This window comes from Mercenaria mercenaria, chromosome 1, assembly GCF_021730395.1.
Source record: "Mercenaria mercenaria strain notata chromosome 1, MADL_Memer_1, whole genome shotgun sequence".
Taxonomy (NCBI): domain Eukaryota; kingdom Metazoa; phylum Mollusca; class Bivalvia; order Venerida; family Veneridae; genus Mercenaria; species Mercenaria mercenaria.
This window is the reverse complement of record NC_069361.1, coordinates 41,751,645-41,770,173: the sequence shown is the minus strand read 5'-3', so window position 1 is coordinate 41,770,173 and position 18,529 is coordinate 41,751,645. Positions and strand designations below refer to the sequence as shown.

Sequence of the window (18,529 nt, the reverse complement as noted above, 5' to 3'; positions counted from 1 at the left end):
TCTTTTCCGTTTTCTCATCTAAGACATGGAGAACATAGTATTATAGTATGTTTTATTTATGTTCTATCAAATTTAACTCACCTTTTACATTGAAACCTTTGTCCCAGTCACACACTGGGGTAGATATTACAGTTCTATTTAATATTGTTGCATGGAATGCACACGTATTTCTGTCCCAGCATATCTTCACACCCATGTCCATGACAAACACATTATTCACCGAAATGTAATCTATTTTGGTTCTTGAGTAAACGGCAAAAACGTTGAATCATACAAACAAATGCAACATTAAGATGATAACTGTATATCTGTGACGACGGTATATCATTTAACGGCAAAAGATCACTGAATCAAATAATGAATTTTACATGTACTAAAATAAGATTCTTTAGACAGTTACAGTAATATTACAATGTACATTTTTAAAAAGAGTAATTTACATTGAATCTATCTTCTATAACTGTTACATTTATTAATTTTCATTATCAACCGATGTCAAACAAATACCTCAGTTCGACCATTCCTGATAGACTGACGGTGTATTCTGTTCCGTATGTTGTTTCACTCAAATCTAAATCGTGTGTCATTTTCTGTATATTCAAGTGTAGTTTTCTGGCACAGGTATCGATATGAATTCCAACTGAAATTGTCCTTTGAATGAACTCTGCATCTAAGCAGCATTTAACAGAACTGCAGTTCTTTGCAAAGGAACATGATATTTTATCATCAAGTGCCGCAGGTAGCTGAATTGCCGGGCAATCTGAAATGTCATTATATCGAAATATCATATTGATCGACCGTGCTAATCCGTATTGACATGGAACTACATTAATATTTGCATGTAGTTAGGTATATGTTTTGTTTGGCATTATCATAAAACACGTTATTGATAGAGAATTTAGTTAAATATGTAGAAGCTAATACCAGTTGCATGTTTCACACTTGAGCTCTTGCTTTGAGTTATAAGACAGGCTTCATCTACAACAAAGTTTGCCAGTCCCGTTTTGTGCAAAAAGATAGGTATTATGTCCGTTGGTAGTACAGCTGATCGGGCGACATCAATATATTTGAAGAAATCGTCTAATGATGCATCTATCAAAAATTAAAAAATGAAGTATATGTAATACATATGTTATCCTTTACAGGACAATTTAAGATGTGTGAATACTCACTTTCCGTTTTCATTCCTAGGAAAATGAATCGAAAAACTCACTTTCCGTTTTCATTCCAAGAAAATGAATCGAAAACGAAGAAATCCTTTGAGTATTACACAATTCTGACACGAAGTACCAACCATTACACTTTCATAACTATAGCAGAATTTCTTCGAAACTTCACCAAGTCGATTGATACATGTGCGACTAGATTATGCACCTGCATTATATTGCAACTATGCATGTCTCCGACTTAGTAATAAACAAGTAATCGGTCATTTCAGGTGCCACGTGATGATTTAAATGAATCAACGAGTCAACTCTTAGAAGTATTAACTTACCTGGAGTGATATTATATGAATTTATTTTTTTGTTTATGTTTGTTTTCTTTTGTCTTGTTTAAAAGTATACTACTGACATAGTGGATTATATGTTTGAATTAGTCACATTTAGATACAATTCCAATTTGGTGGATAAGAATTTATTGAAATTAAAATTATATTAATATTATTATGCGGTTATAGTCAACCTTAAACGTCATATTTCTACGAAACAAACCAAAGGTCTTGTTAATGTGACGGACATGCTGTAAAGTTATTCAACAATAAAATAAGTTTCCATGCATTTAAATCTAAATATTATTAAGTACTCTATGCTTTACTTTCACAATACTAACAGTACATGTACAATTTCGAATTATATCTTTAAGAGGAACTTCAACTGAACTCATACACCTACTTTCGTAATGCCAGTCCAAAACAATACTTGTGTTCGTGTGCGCGTTTGAATTAATTTTTCCCTGACAACACTCTAAATTCATTCTATCTCGTAAAAATAAGACTATAATTGAACGGGATCTACAATCTTTATAGTTATTTCGTTTGAATTTCGGTAATGTCAGCTTTATCTACTGGATAATGTTAATTAAGACAAGAACATTGTAACTTATAATTCAAGCGATTTGTTACAATATCCAAACTGATCATGAAATTTAAGGCAAATATAACCGTGATATAAATATGTACCACTTATTAAACCGTATTAATTAATATATGCATACACTCGGTTATGACAAAAGTAAAGGTATGATGCTGCTTAAAATATATAAGTATGCATGTTTCATTGCTCTTGATTATGTTCATTGTGCAATTACAAAACTATCCATGTCATTATAGGATTTTACTCTTCCTTTATTTGATTTACGTTTTCTGTCGTCCAAAGAACTTCTTGCAATTAATGGTTGAAATATGTTGTCCTTATGTTTGATTTATTCTTAATTCTTTTTCATCTTTTTGTCAAGAGTAGTGTGTGTATTACTGGTCTGCAGCTTTTAAGTTTATTATTAAAACATTCATTTCAAATAACAAAAAAAGCGATATACTATATACACTGCAATATGTAGTGTTTACGCACTGAAAAATCGATTACCAAAACGCTTCAATATATTTACCAGGAAGTTTGAATCCCATATCCCAATTACACAGTGGTTTTGGTATAGCCACTTTTTCCAGAAATGGTATCACAGGATTGCAAGGAATGCTCGCATCCAAGCATATACCAACTTCCGCTGAGAGTTCGAAAACTGATGAGTCTTTGTCATCATCAATAGTGTAGCTTAAAAGGATATCAGATATATATTTTATATTATATTAATTTGTCCATGATTAAGCGATGAATACATTTTTCTTGTTATGTATATGATATAAAATGCTTTAAAAATTGACAATAATTTGTATCTACTTTCGCCAGCGTTCGCTAAATGCGGACTCGCAAATTCAAACCAAACGTAAAAAGAAAACAACATTCAACAAGTGTAAGCAGTAAAAAGAAATAAATCTTGAAGAAAAGCTTATTATCCTAATGAGAGCAAATGATCAGAACAAATATGGCTGTATCTATACATTTAGGCATAAATTTGAACACTGCGTTTGGAATAGCAGTTATCGTTTTTGTGAATTTATGAAGGATGATTCTTTGACTACATACAATGCATAATTCACCCATCTGATGATAGTAGGAAATGTTTTGAAATCATTTAACTGAACACCTATTAGAGGGATATGGTACAAACCTGAGCTGAATTATACCAAACAGATCAATCATAGTCTTCTTGCCTGCAGAAAGATAAATAACACGTCTTGACAAAATTGGACGTGTTTACATGTAGTGTGTACATATATGGTAAAGACCTAAATTATTTATTAATAAGTAGATAATTGTAGTATGTATAGGTGGGATAAAATATAACACGGCAATATCTATTAATTCGTACAATATATAAAGACCTTGTACAAAGAGCCATTGTTTTATACATTACAATTTACATTTAGAATCTTATCACAAATTAAAACACTTGTAAATATTATATATACCAAACTCGTAGTTAATCAGTGACTTGTTGGCTTCTAGTTTCTCAATGCCAGCTGTAAGCGCATAGTTGCAGCTATCCATATCCAGGTGCAACGAAAACGATCTCTTCAGGAACGGGACGTTCACACAACATGAGAAACCGGTACAATGTTTTACCAGATGACAATTTATGTTATCTGGTAGTGCAGGGAGCGTTCCATTTAGAGGACATTCTGTGTAAAGCAATGAACATAGATTTACATTAATTTTCATTAAAATGTAATAATGGTTTAAGTGCAGTATTTTATGTCATGCATTCACAGATATATAATAAATGTATATGCGAAACACAATGGTTAAAATTGCAAACCTATATGTTGAATTGTAGAAAAGGAAGTTATTAGGATCTGTAAGATCATGTCACTTTTAGTTTTACCTGATGTCCAACCAGTATGGAGGGAGTCTCCGGCCTTGCATTCATCTTTCAGTAAGTACGGTGTTATACCCAGTTCTTCGAATAACTTCGATCTTAGTATATCAGTAAGATCATTAGTCACTTTGTTTGCATTATCTTTGACCCATTTGTTGATAGAAAAGTCTAAGAAAATATGAATTGAAACAAGTCAGTATAATCAGTAGGTTCATATTATGATATTTTATCTATAGCTAAGGATACGTTTCATAAAGGTAAACATATTAATTACTAGATTTATATTACCATGACTTAAATTGAGCTTAATTTAAAATATGTTGATATATGGCTAAATTAGGGGCCATTCCCAAGGCACAGCATTTTGTATAACTGTACTATTTATATATGTATAAATCATTTCTTAATTACTTTTAATATATTTCGAAGTTAAAATAAATAGCTGAAAAAACCTACATTTATATTATAAAAGCAAACTTCGGTCCAAACTTGACTATACATGCAATTCACTAGTGCTTTATTAACTCCTGCTATTTAATGGTTGACATAAGACAGAAAACAATACAAGGTTTTGTTCTCATATATATGTAACTGTTGATTTTAAAATTTCTCATTATCATATTATATAAAAGTATGTTAACCTATCATTATCGAAACAATTTCATTAGACTATATTATTTACAGTTACAAAAGATACGTGCTGCTGTGCCCGGATAGCAAAAATGCGTTTAAATGGTTCTTTCGAAAAAAAAAGTAGTAATAACTCTCTCTCAAACGTTGACATAAGAAAGGTACACTCTAATGATTACAAAAAACATATGATAATCATGGGCATATACTACCAGGGAGTTTGAAGGTTCCATTGAAGTTGCATAACGGTTTTGGAAGTAACAGACTGTCGACGATAGGTACATCCACGCTGCACTTGCTTCCGTCAAAACAAGCAAGTACTCTTACAGAAACCACGAACTGTTTGCTTGACTTCAAATCATCAATCATGTACCTAAAAACATTTTCCCATAAAGTTAGTTTTAAATCTATCATAGATCTTGTACTGTAAACATATTCATATTGAATGTAATTGTTTGTTCTCATTTCTAACGTAAATTTTGAATGTTGAATACTCACTCGATTATAAAAACGCCTTTAATGTCGAGTTTTTGCCAAGTTCCAAATTCGTAGTCGAACAGCCGTATATGTTTTGCGTACTTTTCCACACTAACTGTCAACTGATATGCACAAGCGTCCAGATCTACTGAGATTCTTAGAGTTCTACCTATCAAAGGGATGCTGATGCAACACTCGATTGCGGTACAGCGGCTTGGTATAGAACATATCATTACTTCAGGCACCTTCAGGTTAATATCTAATTTGCCGCACTCTGAAGAAAAAAAGTGGTTCATGAAAACTAACAAAATTTATTTAATCCGTCGATAAATTTTCTTTTTTCCCAGTATCTTTTGCAGAGTTTACTATTCTCAACTGTAATACTACTTTTTCACATATGTTATAAATTTATAATAATTACATATATTAATCAAATCACATGTACAATCTAAACGTCGTCGAAAATATGACTGAAATTAAAATTCTGACATTGAAGATGACTGGCACTAGACAAATCGAACGGGACAAAATACCCGTATCTATCACAAATATTGCAAATTAATGTAATGACAAATGAATTTGCAGTGTCTACACTACAGCTCAGAAATTACTTGAAGGTGATATATATTGCCATACCATTCTTGATATTGTTATCAGCTACAGCTATTGATTTACACTGGTCCTGGAGCATATACATTGAAACGCCAAGTTCTTCCAGAAGTTTATCAGCAACGATTCCGGGTAAGCTGTCTCCAAAATTTTCAAACTGATTTCCAATACTTTTTAGATACTGGTCAAGCTTAAAATCTGCAACGATCATTAGGTTAACGTCATGAAATCCAACTACCCACAATTAAATGTATAACTTACAAAGATAATACATGTATTGCGTTGTTTCAAGGCAAATATTCATGTTGAAGTAACTTAGTTTGTTTTGATATTTGAACACGTTTAATCTTTGTAGCAATTTAAATGTTACTTCATGTTTCTCCAAATTAAGCCATCAGACCATTGTATTGATAACCTAATTAAAATTCCCTCTTCTGCACGAAAATGCATAAATACAAATGCTTTAGTGTGAAATACTGAACTTATCTAATAGTCAAAATAAATACCCGATAGGGATGTATTCCATACACAACCAATCTTTGGTACACGTGCGTCTTCTAACAGAATGAGATTTTCTTCGCAATCAGCCGATTTCAAACAAATGGACATTTTCAAATTTATGACATACTGGTTTTCTGCGTCCAGATTTATAATGGAATATCTACAATAGTAATAGTATATGCATTTGTAAGCCAGTAAGCAAAGAAATGAAAATAGTTTAGCTGTATCAAATTGAATATCAAATGCTCAATTTTTAGACCATATACTTGGTCAGAATATATCATTCTTTTGATGCAACTGTAAATGCATTATGATATTGTTTTAGTGTAGTAGTGTTTTACATTTTCTACCGATATGCCATGCCGATGTATAACATCGTTTGACCTCTTCTTCTAACATTCTTACCTGATACGTATTGCACCTAACATTGAAAATTCCTCTGTGTTGCCCCAGTCGTAATCCAGTAGAGATATATTAAATCCAAACTTTTCTATACCGATGGCGAACATATAGTTGCATGCATCAAGGTGCAAGTACACTTTAAATGAACGCTTGACCAGTCCAACGTGAACACAACAATCAATTCCGGTACAATATGACGGGACGTGACATGTAGTAAAGTCTGGAAGTACACTGCTCTCTATAGGCTTCGGACATTCTAAAATCATATCAAATGTAAACACTTACAGTCCGTTATATATCTTAAGCTTGTTTTAAAGCATTCCCTTAAACAGGTTTCATAAGTGAACTAGATAAATGAATGAGAGTTAAAGTCATTTAAGCAAAACAAAGTTCAAGTTTTAATTTGAATATCAACATCTGCTAGCTAGTATATAGTCTACTTATATCTACAATTTGATTTTCATTTATTTATGCACAATCGAATAAAGTATTTGATGATCACTTTTGACGACGCTGAATAATGTATAAATACTACTAAAATGCTGTAATCTGTACCTGTCGTCCAGCCATTTGTAGCATTTGCAAATGGATAAAGATCTCTATTACACTCATTCTCTTTAAGATATTTGGCGATCCCTAATGCATCGAACAACTTTTCAATCATATATTCCTTTAAATTGCCACCATCAAAAGCATATCCTAGGTCGTCCATCCATTTCGCCAAAGAAAAGTCTGTAAAATATGGATAGATTTAACTTTGTATGCTGCTTCAGAAAACATATACATTAGGCAACTGTATTTCATGATATTGCTCACCTAACATATTAGTTAATTAAGATTGCCCAAAGCATAGATTGACTCCGAGTCCATCTTTTCCAGAGAGTAGTCTTTCGTCGTTTAACAACAGCTGTTTTTGGCATAACAGAGAAAGTGATATTAGCATGCATAATAATGGTGCGTAGCAATATCATTTGAGCAAGGTTTTAAAAAAAATAGAAGCTATTCCCAAGCTAGAAATTTGTTGGACATAATTCAAACCTTGTACAGTGAGTCCAGCGTTCCAGTCACATAATGGCTTAGGAACATATGCATCTTTAAGAATGTCCATTTCAAACAAACAGTCCCCTTGCTCAAAACAGATTTTCAGTTTTACGTTAACAATGAATTTCTTCTCACTCTGTAGGTCATCTATTTTATATCTGGAATAAACAAACATTCAACATACAAATGTAAAAAGAGTCTGTATTCATAACTTGTATGTTTAACGCTAAACCTTTTTAAGTTATCAAGGTTTTCGCGACAGAAGGACACATAGACATAATCATTGCTTTAAAATAAAAACATCACTGAATATTATAAACAAAGGTTAAGTACCAGACAAAGAAACAACAATTTATAAAGCATATTGTACTGGTATCATTTCTAAAGAGCATTGAGAAACAAAACTCTTACTCTATGCGAAAGAATCCTCCAAGAGTGAAATGACTCGGCTGGCCTACAACAATATGTACAAACACTTATATAAACCTTCTGTATTTTTGCTAACGTAATGTTTACGTTTAGCTTTATAAATAAACTAAATAAATAAAACACGCAATAATGTAGCGTACTGACCATACATGACAACTTTTATTTTGAGCAATTTCGGTTAATTAACAATATTCTTGATTTTACTGCTCTAAATATCTGTTAATGGAGGGAACAAAGTCTTTTGGATTCTTTTTATCTGAAACGATTGCTATTAAAACGAAATATATACTCAATTGTGATTATGGATGTAATATACAAACCCCATTTATAGTCCAGCAGGAGTACATCCTCCTCTAATTTTTCAATTCCCATCGTAAGTTTATATTTACACGTATCAAGGAGAAATTTAGTATGAATTGTGGTTCTTAAAATGTTGACAATTATGCAACAGTCTATGCCTGTACAATAGTCCGTCATATGGCAAACTAATTCATCCGTTAGTTTAGGTAACGAGATCGATGCATTGCATTCTATAAACAAACGAAGAGTCAATGAGTTAGAATATCTAATAAATGTAACAACCTAAACCGTACTCTTATTTATACTTTTTCTTAAATTATCATTCGTTTTACAACAAACATACATTCAGGATTTAATATAATTAGGCAAACATATACACATGTAGAAAGACATAAATCTTTATATCAGGTTTCTCAAACTGGTTCAAATCAACTTCGGGCTTATAAAAAATCCTTTTTTGACAAAATGTTAGTATATACAAAACATGTTAAAAACGTTTATATTAATAACACATATAGGGCCGATCTTAAACAGTTCAATCCCGCGTAGATATTTATCATTCTTAATATGCAACCTGAATTCCATCCATTCATTGCATCTCTATACATTTCGTCAGTGGCAGCACATGGAGGTTTTTGTTGGAACTTATCAATGTTTAACTGGCTTAGAAGTAATGAAACCACCGACGATGGCAAGTTATCATTAAGTGTATGACCGACGTCCTTCAGCCATTTATTCAGAGAAAAATCTGGAAAAATAAGGTTTATGTTGAAATATGGAACATATAACAAGTAAATTCGATAAACAAAACAGATATCTAATATTCAAAATGAATTGAACAAATATTTAAATCAGGTAAAGTTAGCTGACGAGCATCGTCAACACGCTACACCAGTCCTTTGTGTCCATTGGTGTAAAACGAATCCACCAGTCAGATATGACTAATGTTCGAATATACCTACCTTCCCATTAGGATTAATTAAGGAAAACAAATGCTCAAGTCCAGTTTGATTGACAGCGGATAATAAATCGTTCCAACAGAGAAATTCTGTACACATGTTCAAAAATAATATAAATCAAATTCATTAAAAGATTTAGATTTTAGTATACTAGGACAACAAAACCGAAACATTTACATACTTCCTAGACTAAATCCGGCATAGAGATTGCATACTGGTATTGGAATCATTGTATTCTTGAAGATATCTGTTGTAAATTGACATGGTGCTTTTGAATCCATGCATACAGCCACAGAGAGATCAACTACAAATTTCTTCTCAGTCTTGTCTATTGTGTACCTACAGGTGAATAAGTGATCGGTTCAGTTGGATAGATAGCAATATCAATTCGTAAGAGACTACATAAACTTATCAACAATATATATACTTTTGCTACATCTGAAATTAACATTTCTAAATTTTTAATCGTCTCCCATCCTTTATTGTCTTCACCTTTTTCGAAAGAAAATGTTGGCTATTCCTTCTGTCCGTCCGAAAGTCCGTCCGTCTGTTACACTTTGTGTCCGGTACATTGCTCTGCAATATATGAAGGTTTTTTTGAAAACTTTTCCCAATACGGGTTAACTAGAGGCTGTTTCATGTTCGGTGAATAAATCTGCTATTCATCAGTCGATTTGAATTTACTTGGCACAACTGTTTCCAATAATCGGGCAAAGTGTCGCGTGCAAGACCAAGACCCTTCCTCAGAGGTCAAGGTCACATTCGAAGTTTAAAGGTAAACATGGTCTATTTCGAGTCCGATCTATAACTCTACAGTCCATCTAGGGATACTAAAATCACGTGGCACAAGTGTTGCACATAGCAAGGCAATGTGTTCAATGCAAAACAAAGGCCCCTATCTCAAAGGTAAAAGACATAAGCTGTAGGTATTTTAGTCTGGATAATGATTTTACTTTGCATGGATGTATTTTAAAATTTCTTGGCTCAAACAGTCACACTGATAATAAATTGATTTGTCGCATGTCCTGGTAAAGTGATATGATATCATAAAGTACAATACATGTTTTTATTTCATTAATCATCCCACTACTGTAAAAAATAAAAAAAATATGTTTAACGTAAAATGATTTGTATATATAGATATAAAAAGCTATTAACAGAATGCAAACCCAGGTAAAACATTTATTGTATATATAGGTAAGTATAGCACTATTATGATTGCAATACATTAGGCAGATATGCAGTGCAGCTCTATTCATTGGCCAACTCTGGTAACTACTTTCACTGCTGTGTATGTTAAAACAAGTTTCATTAGTACGATATAAATGTTGTCTCCCAAAGGCAGGTATTTTGATTGTTTATTAATTACTTCCCTTTAATATGATAGAGTATTGCATTACATATTTAATTTTTTCTGTTTCAAATTGAAAAATATATGGATATAAACCTTTGAAAGCATTGACCAAATACAGATTTCCAGACACTTTCAAACTCTGGTGTAATTTTAGTGACTCGGTTACAATTTCTTGTCAAAATAATTCTTGGTACCAACCTGATTTTAATAAGCTCTAATATTGTTTCTTCAGCTTGTTGTCCTGCGATGTAAAAATATGATTTCAGTACTGTAAATGCTTCTTTCGGATGGATTAATATCCACATCAAACAAACAACATTATATATAATTAGCGTTACTAGTGTGAGTTACTAAAGATACATTCCTAGCTCGTGTGTAAACATAAGAAGACATAACTTTATTTTAAGTAAAAATGCTTCAGAATGATCTTGAATTCCGGTTTGTAAACACTGAAGTGAATCAACAATAAAGGCTGTGAACAACCTAGCGCTGGTACATTATGTTACTTGATGATTCTGATTTAGATCGACGGTTTAGGTGATGGAAATTATAACAATGATACAATATTATTTAAAACCATCGAATCACAACTCTCATTTAGGGACAATGCTCCCAACGTCATTTCAAAAGCTAGACAAATATATTTGGTACACAAATGAAGTATTAATGTAATTAAATAAATATATTTCATAAGCTTTTAAAAATCCCGTTTTATATGTTTAGGGTTTAGGATTTAGGATTATACCATCAAAACACAGAAATATTTGATAAACGAACTACATCTTTACCAATATTTTACCTGACCATTACATGTTCTGCCGTACGGTCCCGTACGACAGATACTTAAAATATTCTGAATAAAGTTATCCCCCTTTGAAAATGTATGCCATTTGTAAAGAAAAAAATAAAGAATTGCTGAAAACTGTGTTCCACCAAGTTTTGTGAAATTTTAACAGTGGTACGCTATTGCGAATGCGTCAGAACGAATATATGTAACAGGTCTTTGAAAATGGGGAGTTTTTAAAGGCGTTTAACTACCGAGAAGTGGAGCCCCTTTAGGCAGCCCTTTCCCGGAATTCAATGTTTATATCAGTATACTGACACTTGTTTCGTAGCGTAATATACATGTTTTACATGCTGTTCAGTTTTCATTTGAAACAACTCTTTTTTCTATGATTTGGTGTTGTTTGATTTGTTTTTCTCAAAATGTAAGGCTAAGCGTAAAAAATGACAAAAAAGAAAAACATACCCCATTTATAATCAATTATGTTAAAGTTAAACGTTGACTTTTCCAAGTTTCCTCGAATTGTGAAGTTGCAGAAGTCAATATTGAAAGACGCTTGTAAAGAACGTTTAAGATATTCAACACTGATACAGCAGTCTATTGCAGTGCAGGAGGCAGCAATATGACAGACTGTTGATGCTGGTAAACTTGGCAAATTCACTTTAAGTTTTGGACAATCTGGAATAAAATTTAGCTGATAGAAGATTACTATATAATGTTATTAACTCAATATTATAACACAAACTTTAATGACGATAGAGAAATGATCAAACCCCCTTACAGTGTATCCTATTATGATAAGTACTAAAACTGGAATTATATGAAATAAATATATATAAATGTGGCAATAAAAACACACAGCTTGTACCGTGAATTAACATGTTAAGCTTTTGCATAAAGTGCATCTACTGATGAAAACTTGGAGAATATTCCAATATACAGGAGACAACTAATTCTGGTAACACTTCCTGTTCCCGAGATGATATCAACAAATTTGATTAACTATATCATACCATAGACATTGGTTTACTTTGTATACACAAAAAGATTAGTTGTAACATTCAGATATGATCAAAGGAATTTTCATCATTATTGCTTTATTATTTTATATATCAATATTGAAGAATCCAACAGAAACCCAAGCTTGAAAATAAAAACATATTTCGAAGAAATAGCGCCTGACATTTTCTTTAGGCTTAAACAAACAAAGTGTAAAGAATTGTGCAATTTGAGAAGCCTCCATCTTGAAAGGGAAGCAAACATATATATTCCAGATGACTGTGAACGATTTTTATACTCTCAGAAGCTTTTGAGATTCATCTTTTGAGATCCAAACTAAACTTCTAATTACCCTTAAGTGCAAATTATAATATACCATTATTCCAATTATCTGTTGCATTTCTGTATGGATCCTTATGTACATCACATTGCTCTTCTAGAAAGTACTTGTCAAGACCAATAACTTCCGATACAAACTTTACAGCATCTCCCCATAAATCATCTAAAGGATTCAGATGTCCCAGGCCGTTGTTCTCAAGCCAAGATGTTACAGAAAAATCTGTCAGAAACAACGTGTATTTAACGTGTATTTGCACATATTTAAAGTACAATATATGAAAATATAACGAATCAGTGCTTGCTAAATAAGTAGAACTAAAATGTAATTCAATTATCTCTAATGTATAGAATTCCTTGAGGGACTTCCAACTTCAATACTTCTGACTTCTCATTTCCATACTTTAGACTTATTGACATCTAACTTCAAACTTAATGACTTCTAACAACCATCTTCCTTTCAACTTCAATGCTTCGGACTTCTCACTTTCTTACTTTAGACTTACTAACACCTTTCTTCAAACTTAATAACTTCTAACTACCATCTTCCTTCCGTTCTTCTTCTAGCTTCATTACTTCCTATTTCCTGATATATTAAGTAATGAGGTTGAAAGATAGAAGTATAACTGTTAAATGACAGGAACATGAAAGAAATAAAGATAGAAATTAGATGTCACGAAGTTGGAAGTAATAAAGTTGGATTTAATAAAGTTGGGCGTTAACAGTAACGAAACAGGAAATTAAAGTTAAAAATAATGCAGATGGCAGTCAAAAGTAACGAAGCTGGAAGTTAAAGTGATGAAGTTAGGATTGAAAAGAAAATGTAAATCAGAAGTATTGAAGTTGGAAGTCCTTCCGGTCTTCAATAGTAATTAAGTTATTTATTATTTTAAGCAATTATGAACTAACGCGTACGTACACCTAAATGCAACACCCTGAAATATAAAGCAGTTAGGATGAAAGCAAAGTCATATTTTGATTTTGGCCTTAAAGATAAAGTGCTGCTTAACTATACGCTTAATAAAACAAAAGTGACAGCGTAACGTCATTAATCCAGATAACAGAATAATATCTGGGCGCTGTTAAATTTCTTGCATTAATGTCAATGGGAATAAAATATGCCTCGTATACGTATAGAACCAATCATACGTTCTCCTATTTAACTTTGACAATAAATCGGTTCCGGTGTAATTTAATTCAAAATTTTAAAATAAAAAAGAAGCAATACAAGGTCACCAATTGATGGTTCTACATATTATATTTGGCCCTATATTTGATCATAGGTAAATATGCACATCTTCCTATCTCTTTATTGACTGCATAACATTCGGACAAATGAATATTGCTTTGATAAGATATTGTTTAATAAAAGTCTAAGATTAAACATACAGTTTTGTATATGTGAAATATCCACTTTGTGTCAATTTGCCAACAAATGAATAGGTGGGAGAATAAACATGTACGGAACATTTTTATGTAAGCGAAATTATTCTTACTTGCAAAATCAAAAGACATGTCACATCCAACTTGTGGAACCTTTGTACCGTCTAACAATTTCTTGTCAAACATGCAACTTCCATCTTTTTCCAGGCATACTGCTAGTTGCAGAGTTATGATGAACACTTTTTCATTGTTTGGCTTCTTAATGGAGTAACTATTCGAATAAAACTGTTTTGATAAGTGATGTTGTAAAGACTATTTTATATTGCCGATATTCAGTTATCAAAATTGTTTAAGGATTAAGTTTCTGTATCTGTATTTAGTTGTTTCCAAGTCATACTAACACAATTATAGATTATACCGCGACTAACATTTCTTGGTGGAGAAAAACTAACGTTTCCCTCCGAGCATTTCTTCAGACAGTAGAAGGCACTGACCAATCAGCATTCCGTAAGCCAACTGTATGACTTCCTCACATGAAAATATTTATACATCTCAGGTGAGGTTTCAAACCTATCAAGTCAGTGGTCTTAAACACATGGCCCTGAAGCCGGCTTGTAATAATTCAATAAAATGAATGTGGGGATTTATATAAACATACCTCAGACGAAAAAAGTCCTTAATTGATTTCGTTTCTGTTTTACCTGAAACAAAATAGAAAAATTGCTTTTGACATCTTTATTTTCTTATTTACTTATAAACGTTTATTAGTTACAATGATCGGTTGTGTATTCAATTTTGATAAATAAATATACCCACGACTTTTCTGCCCCACCTATAATAAAATGTGATAAATATCAGAACACCCTTTCAAGAATTTAGCACAAAACTTATTCAAGGTGTCACAAATTGACATACGGGCCTTATTTTATATGTATTGTAAATGCAGGTATTGCATCATCTTTTTGTAAATTTTTGAGTTATTGAGGTAAATGTCAGATTTCACGCATGAAATACCTCTCATGTTTTTCTGTATTTCATAACTTAAATTTCCATGTAAATTTCATTAAATTCTGTTCAGTAATAAGAAAGTTGATATTTTATAAACTTAAGTAATTTATGTTTTTATCCCCAAAACCACTATAATGGGCCTCAAATTGTCAATTTAAATTCGCGCCAAAGTAGTTAGATTCCCCGGCTATATCGTGAATCCCGTGGAAACACAAATAGTCGGAGTCCACGGCTTAGCCGTGAATCCCATGAAATTTAGTATTTGGCGGGACATTATCCTTTAAATAGACTGGACTAGATATGCCTTGCGCACACCACCTTACGACTTTATAGACGAATCTATGTCTGAATTATTTTCTTGCTAGAAATTTATGCTCGATCGAGGTAAGAAATTTATTTGTTAGATTTTTGTATGATTTTTGCATTACGATTTTTATTTGGTAAATTTTTGTGCATTCTACAGAATTCTGTAACATTTACTTTTTGGCACATGATTTTGGCTAGTTTCAGTATGTCAGGATGATTTATTAAATTTTTCAGACTTTTGTAAATTATTTGGAAAGAGGAATCTAAAATGTTTCATTTATATAAGATGTAAAATTTGTACTGAAATTTGTAACATGATATTTATAAAGTAATTTGTTTCAAAAACTTATGTCAAACATTTCGTTATTATGGAACGCCATTACTGCATTGTATTGTTATGTATAAATCTATATGGCAAGTCTAGTACTGTGTATGTAATATATTATTGTAATTTGTAATTGTGTGCCAGTCTATAGCACATCTAATTAATGTCCGTTGTAGTGTACGGCATTAGATATTATATGGATGCCAACTATCATATAACGTTTGATTTATATTGAATTTTGTTAATTTGTAGTTGTAAATAATAGCTGCAGTTTATCATGTCCGTATCTATAATGTTTCATCATATACTTTTCATATTTTTCTCATACTTTAACTTTAGTCTTTTAAGTAAGTAATTTTTGTAATAATGGAAGTAATAAGTGACGTATTTTAATCATGTGACGTTTGAACTTAGTAGCACATATGTTTTGTATAAGTAGCACGTATTATTTATGGGAGCCTACGGAGGTATGGTGTTCCCAAAGGAGCAGTTTTATGCCCTGACTTATTTGTTTTGCTATGGTGCTTACCATATGTTATATATTTTAGCTTCTTCCGCCAGACGATTTTTCCTGGTGATGTCATAACCCTGAAGTACAATGCCCGAGGTTCACTTGTCTTCACTCGCCTGGATGTGATATTCCCAGAGCAGAGCTTTCGTCCCATGGTTGTGCCGTAAACCGCAAAGACGATGATTTTTGTTATCCTCTGAAGTCAGCTCAGGGATGCAATCACCTACCACCATAGGGAGCCAACACGGAATCAACGTATTCACGGTTTAAAGGGACTGTATTTTGAATTTAGAAGCTACGTTTTGTTTGTGCTACTTAAAGTTCGCAATTAAATTAAAGAACTGTGTCACGTCAGATTAGAATGGACTATAAGAACTTTTGTATCTAGAGATACTGAACTTTCTTATTTTTTTCTTTCTTATAATCAGTTTTTTTTTATTTCCTTCATATCTATTCATTGTTAATAATCATCTTATGTAAATAAATTTGTAAATATTGTAAAGGGTGTTGATTTGTTCTGATAGTTACTGTCGCCGGTACGGCCTTTCCTGTCACACAAGGGTATATTAAAATTTACTGAATCCTAGCAGTTTATTGTTCTTCTTGCTAAATTGTCTTTATTTGTTTCTATCCCTTCAGTTATTTGTGCATCTAGGTTTAAAGCACAAAGCCCTGTAGAAGTATTTTATGATTAAATAATCTAACACTTTTCAACTGATTTCTATTTGCCTATTCTGTAGAGGATTGAAATAGATTTATTTAGCATATGCCCTAGCTATCCAATACAAACTTAAAAGATATATGTTGCGGGGTTCATGTTTCCATGGTAACACATTTTTTCTCAGATTTAAGCTACTAATGATAATTGGAACTCTAATGAAAACACGAACTGTTTGTTAAACACGAATGCCCCTATGATGGACTGTTCAATCTTTAGTCCGAATGTTACCACGACTTTAAACCTTTGACCTACTGATTCTAAAAACAACAAGGTCATCTACCGACTAAAGGTACTCATAATATAAAGTTTGAAGTCAGAAGGTCTTAAATTTCTTGCATTACCGGATGGAACATATTTTAGTCTCAATGACATTGTGACCTAGACCTGTGACTTACGGAACCCAAAACATTTGTAGTCATCTACCGACTGTAGGCAATAATCCTGTGAAGTGTGACACCTGTACGCCATGCTGCTATTTAGCAGAGGCTGTTTTTACTCTCAATGTCACCTTGACGTTATACCTACTGACCCTGAAGGCAGAGGAGGTCAAGTCTGACCAAAGGTAATCATCTTACTGTATAAGGGTTGAAGACTGTAGTCAAAGGCATAATTTAACACCGAGTGGAAACCTTTTCATTTAAAAGTTATGTGTGGCCTAAATGTTTGATTTACTGACTCCCATAGAGATAGTGGTCATCTAAAGGCAATCATTTCTTTTTTTAATTTGAAAACAGTAGGTCATACGGGTTCTTAAGGTACTGAGCAGAACCAATTATCAGTCGTGACATCACTGTGAGGGAGACCTTTGACTTAATGACACCCATGAAAATATTAGTTATCTACTGTCCACAGTCAATCATCCAAAGTATGACGAATGTAGGCAAAGGAAACTTTTTTCACTCTCAAAACACTTTGACTTTGCCCTTTGACACACTGACCCCTTATGCGATAGCATTCATCGAAATACGATAGAAAATCACCATTTATAGCTTGACAACTGTAGGCCAAACTAGTAAACCAGAGGCAGTTCAATGTAATTGTGCAGAAGAATGAATGTATGCTAACTGAAACTTCTAGCAACCCCTCAATATATTGGCAATATCATACATGATCCTAAATGTTCATTTATTACATTCCGACGAATTCAGATAAGTATATGTCAACCTGTTACCAACATATTAACATTTCTATAAAATGGAATTGTGCAGAGACATACTTTAATTAATTTTATGACATTTTCCCATTGTTAAAGTGACAAATATACATACATTTTTTGTATATACAACTCGCAATTATCATTTAAAAGCATACAGAGGCGTAGATATTGACTTTGCACTGTACTGATATATGGTCAAATATAACAAATTCCCACAAGAAATGGTTAAGTTTTTCTTTTCAAAATTTTCTTGCCTTATAACAAAATTCGCACGCTTTACATGTAAACTGCAGATATTATGTGCAATTTTGAGACGTTTTAAAACTGGGTTCATGCCGTAAATAAATAACAATGTCAAAGCATCA

At 32.4% G+C, this 18,529-nt stretch overlaps 2 protein-coding genes across 2 annotated transcripts in view; both read right to left on the bottom strand.

The window, feature by feature from the left end:
• Positions 1-1,094, bottom strand: part of LOC123541000 (uncharacterized) — a 101,962-nt gene extending 100,868 nt beyond the window's left edge. Inside the window, exons 1-3 of the mRNA XM_053545015.1 lie at positions 925-1,094; positions 508-760; positions 82-242 (exon numbers count right to left, since the gene is read on the bottom strand). Of these exons, the coding sequence (XP_053400990.1) occupies positions 82-242; positions 508-587 (241 nt within the window). The 5' untranslated portion in view covers positions 588-760; positions 925-1,094. The remainder of the gene's footprint in view (positions 1-81; positions 243-507; positions 761-924) is intronic.
• Positions 1,095-2,578: 1,484 nt separating this feature from the next.
• Positions 2,579-18,529, bottom strand: part of LOC128556879 (uncharacterized) — a 44,344-nt gene continuing 28,393 nt past the window's right edge. The window contains exons 27-46 of the mRNA XM_053542744.1: positions 14,796-14,838; positions 14,251-14,408; positions 12,795-12,977; positions 11,885-12,097; positions 10,834-10,876; positions 9,463-9,620; positions 8,897-9,070; positions 8,343-8,552; positions 8,005-8,047; positions 7,591-7,751; positions 7,108-7,284; positions 6,556-6,808; positions 6,156-6,310; positions 5,677-5,847; positions 5,062-5,314; positions 4,776-4,936; positions 3,940-4,101; positions 3,527-3,736; positions 3,226-3,268; positions 2,579-2,768 (exon numbers count right to left, since the gene is read on the bottom strand). Coding sequence (XP_053398719.1) covers positions 2,579-2,768; positions 3,226-3,268; positions 3,527-3,736; positions 3,940-4,101; positions 4,776-4,936; positions 5,062-5,314; positions 5,677-5,847; positions 6,156-6,310; positions 6,556-6,808; positions 7,108-7,284; positions 7,591-7,751; positions 8,005-8,047; positions 8,343-8,552; positions 8,897-9,070; positions 9,463-9,620; positions 10,834-10,876; positions 11,885-12,097; positions 12,795-12,977; positions 14,251-14,408; positions 14,796-14,838 — 3,161 coding nt within the window. The remainder of the gene's footprint in view (positions 2,769-3,225; positions 3,269-3,526; positions 3,737-3,939; positions 4,102-4,775; positions 4,937-5,061; positions 5,315-5,676; positions 5,848-6,155; positions 6,311-6,555; positions 6,809-7,107; positions 7,285-7,590; positions 7,752-8,004; positions 8,048-8,342; positions 8,553-8,896; positions 9,071-9,462; positions 9,621-10,833; positions 10,877-11,884; positions 12,098-12,794; positions 12,978-14,250; positions 14,409-14,795; positions 14,839-18,529) is intronic.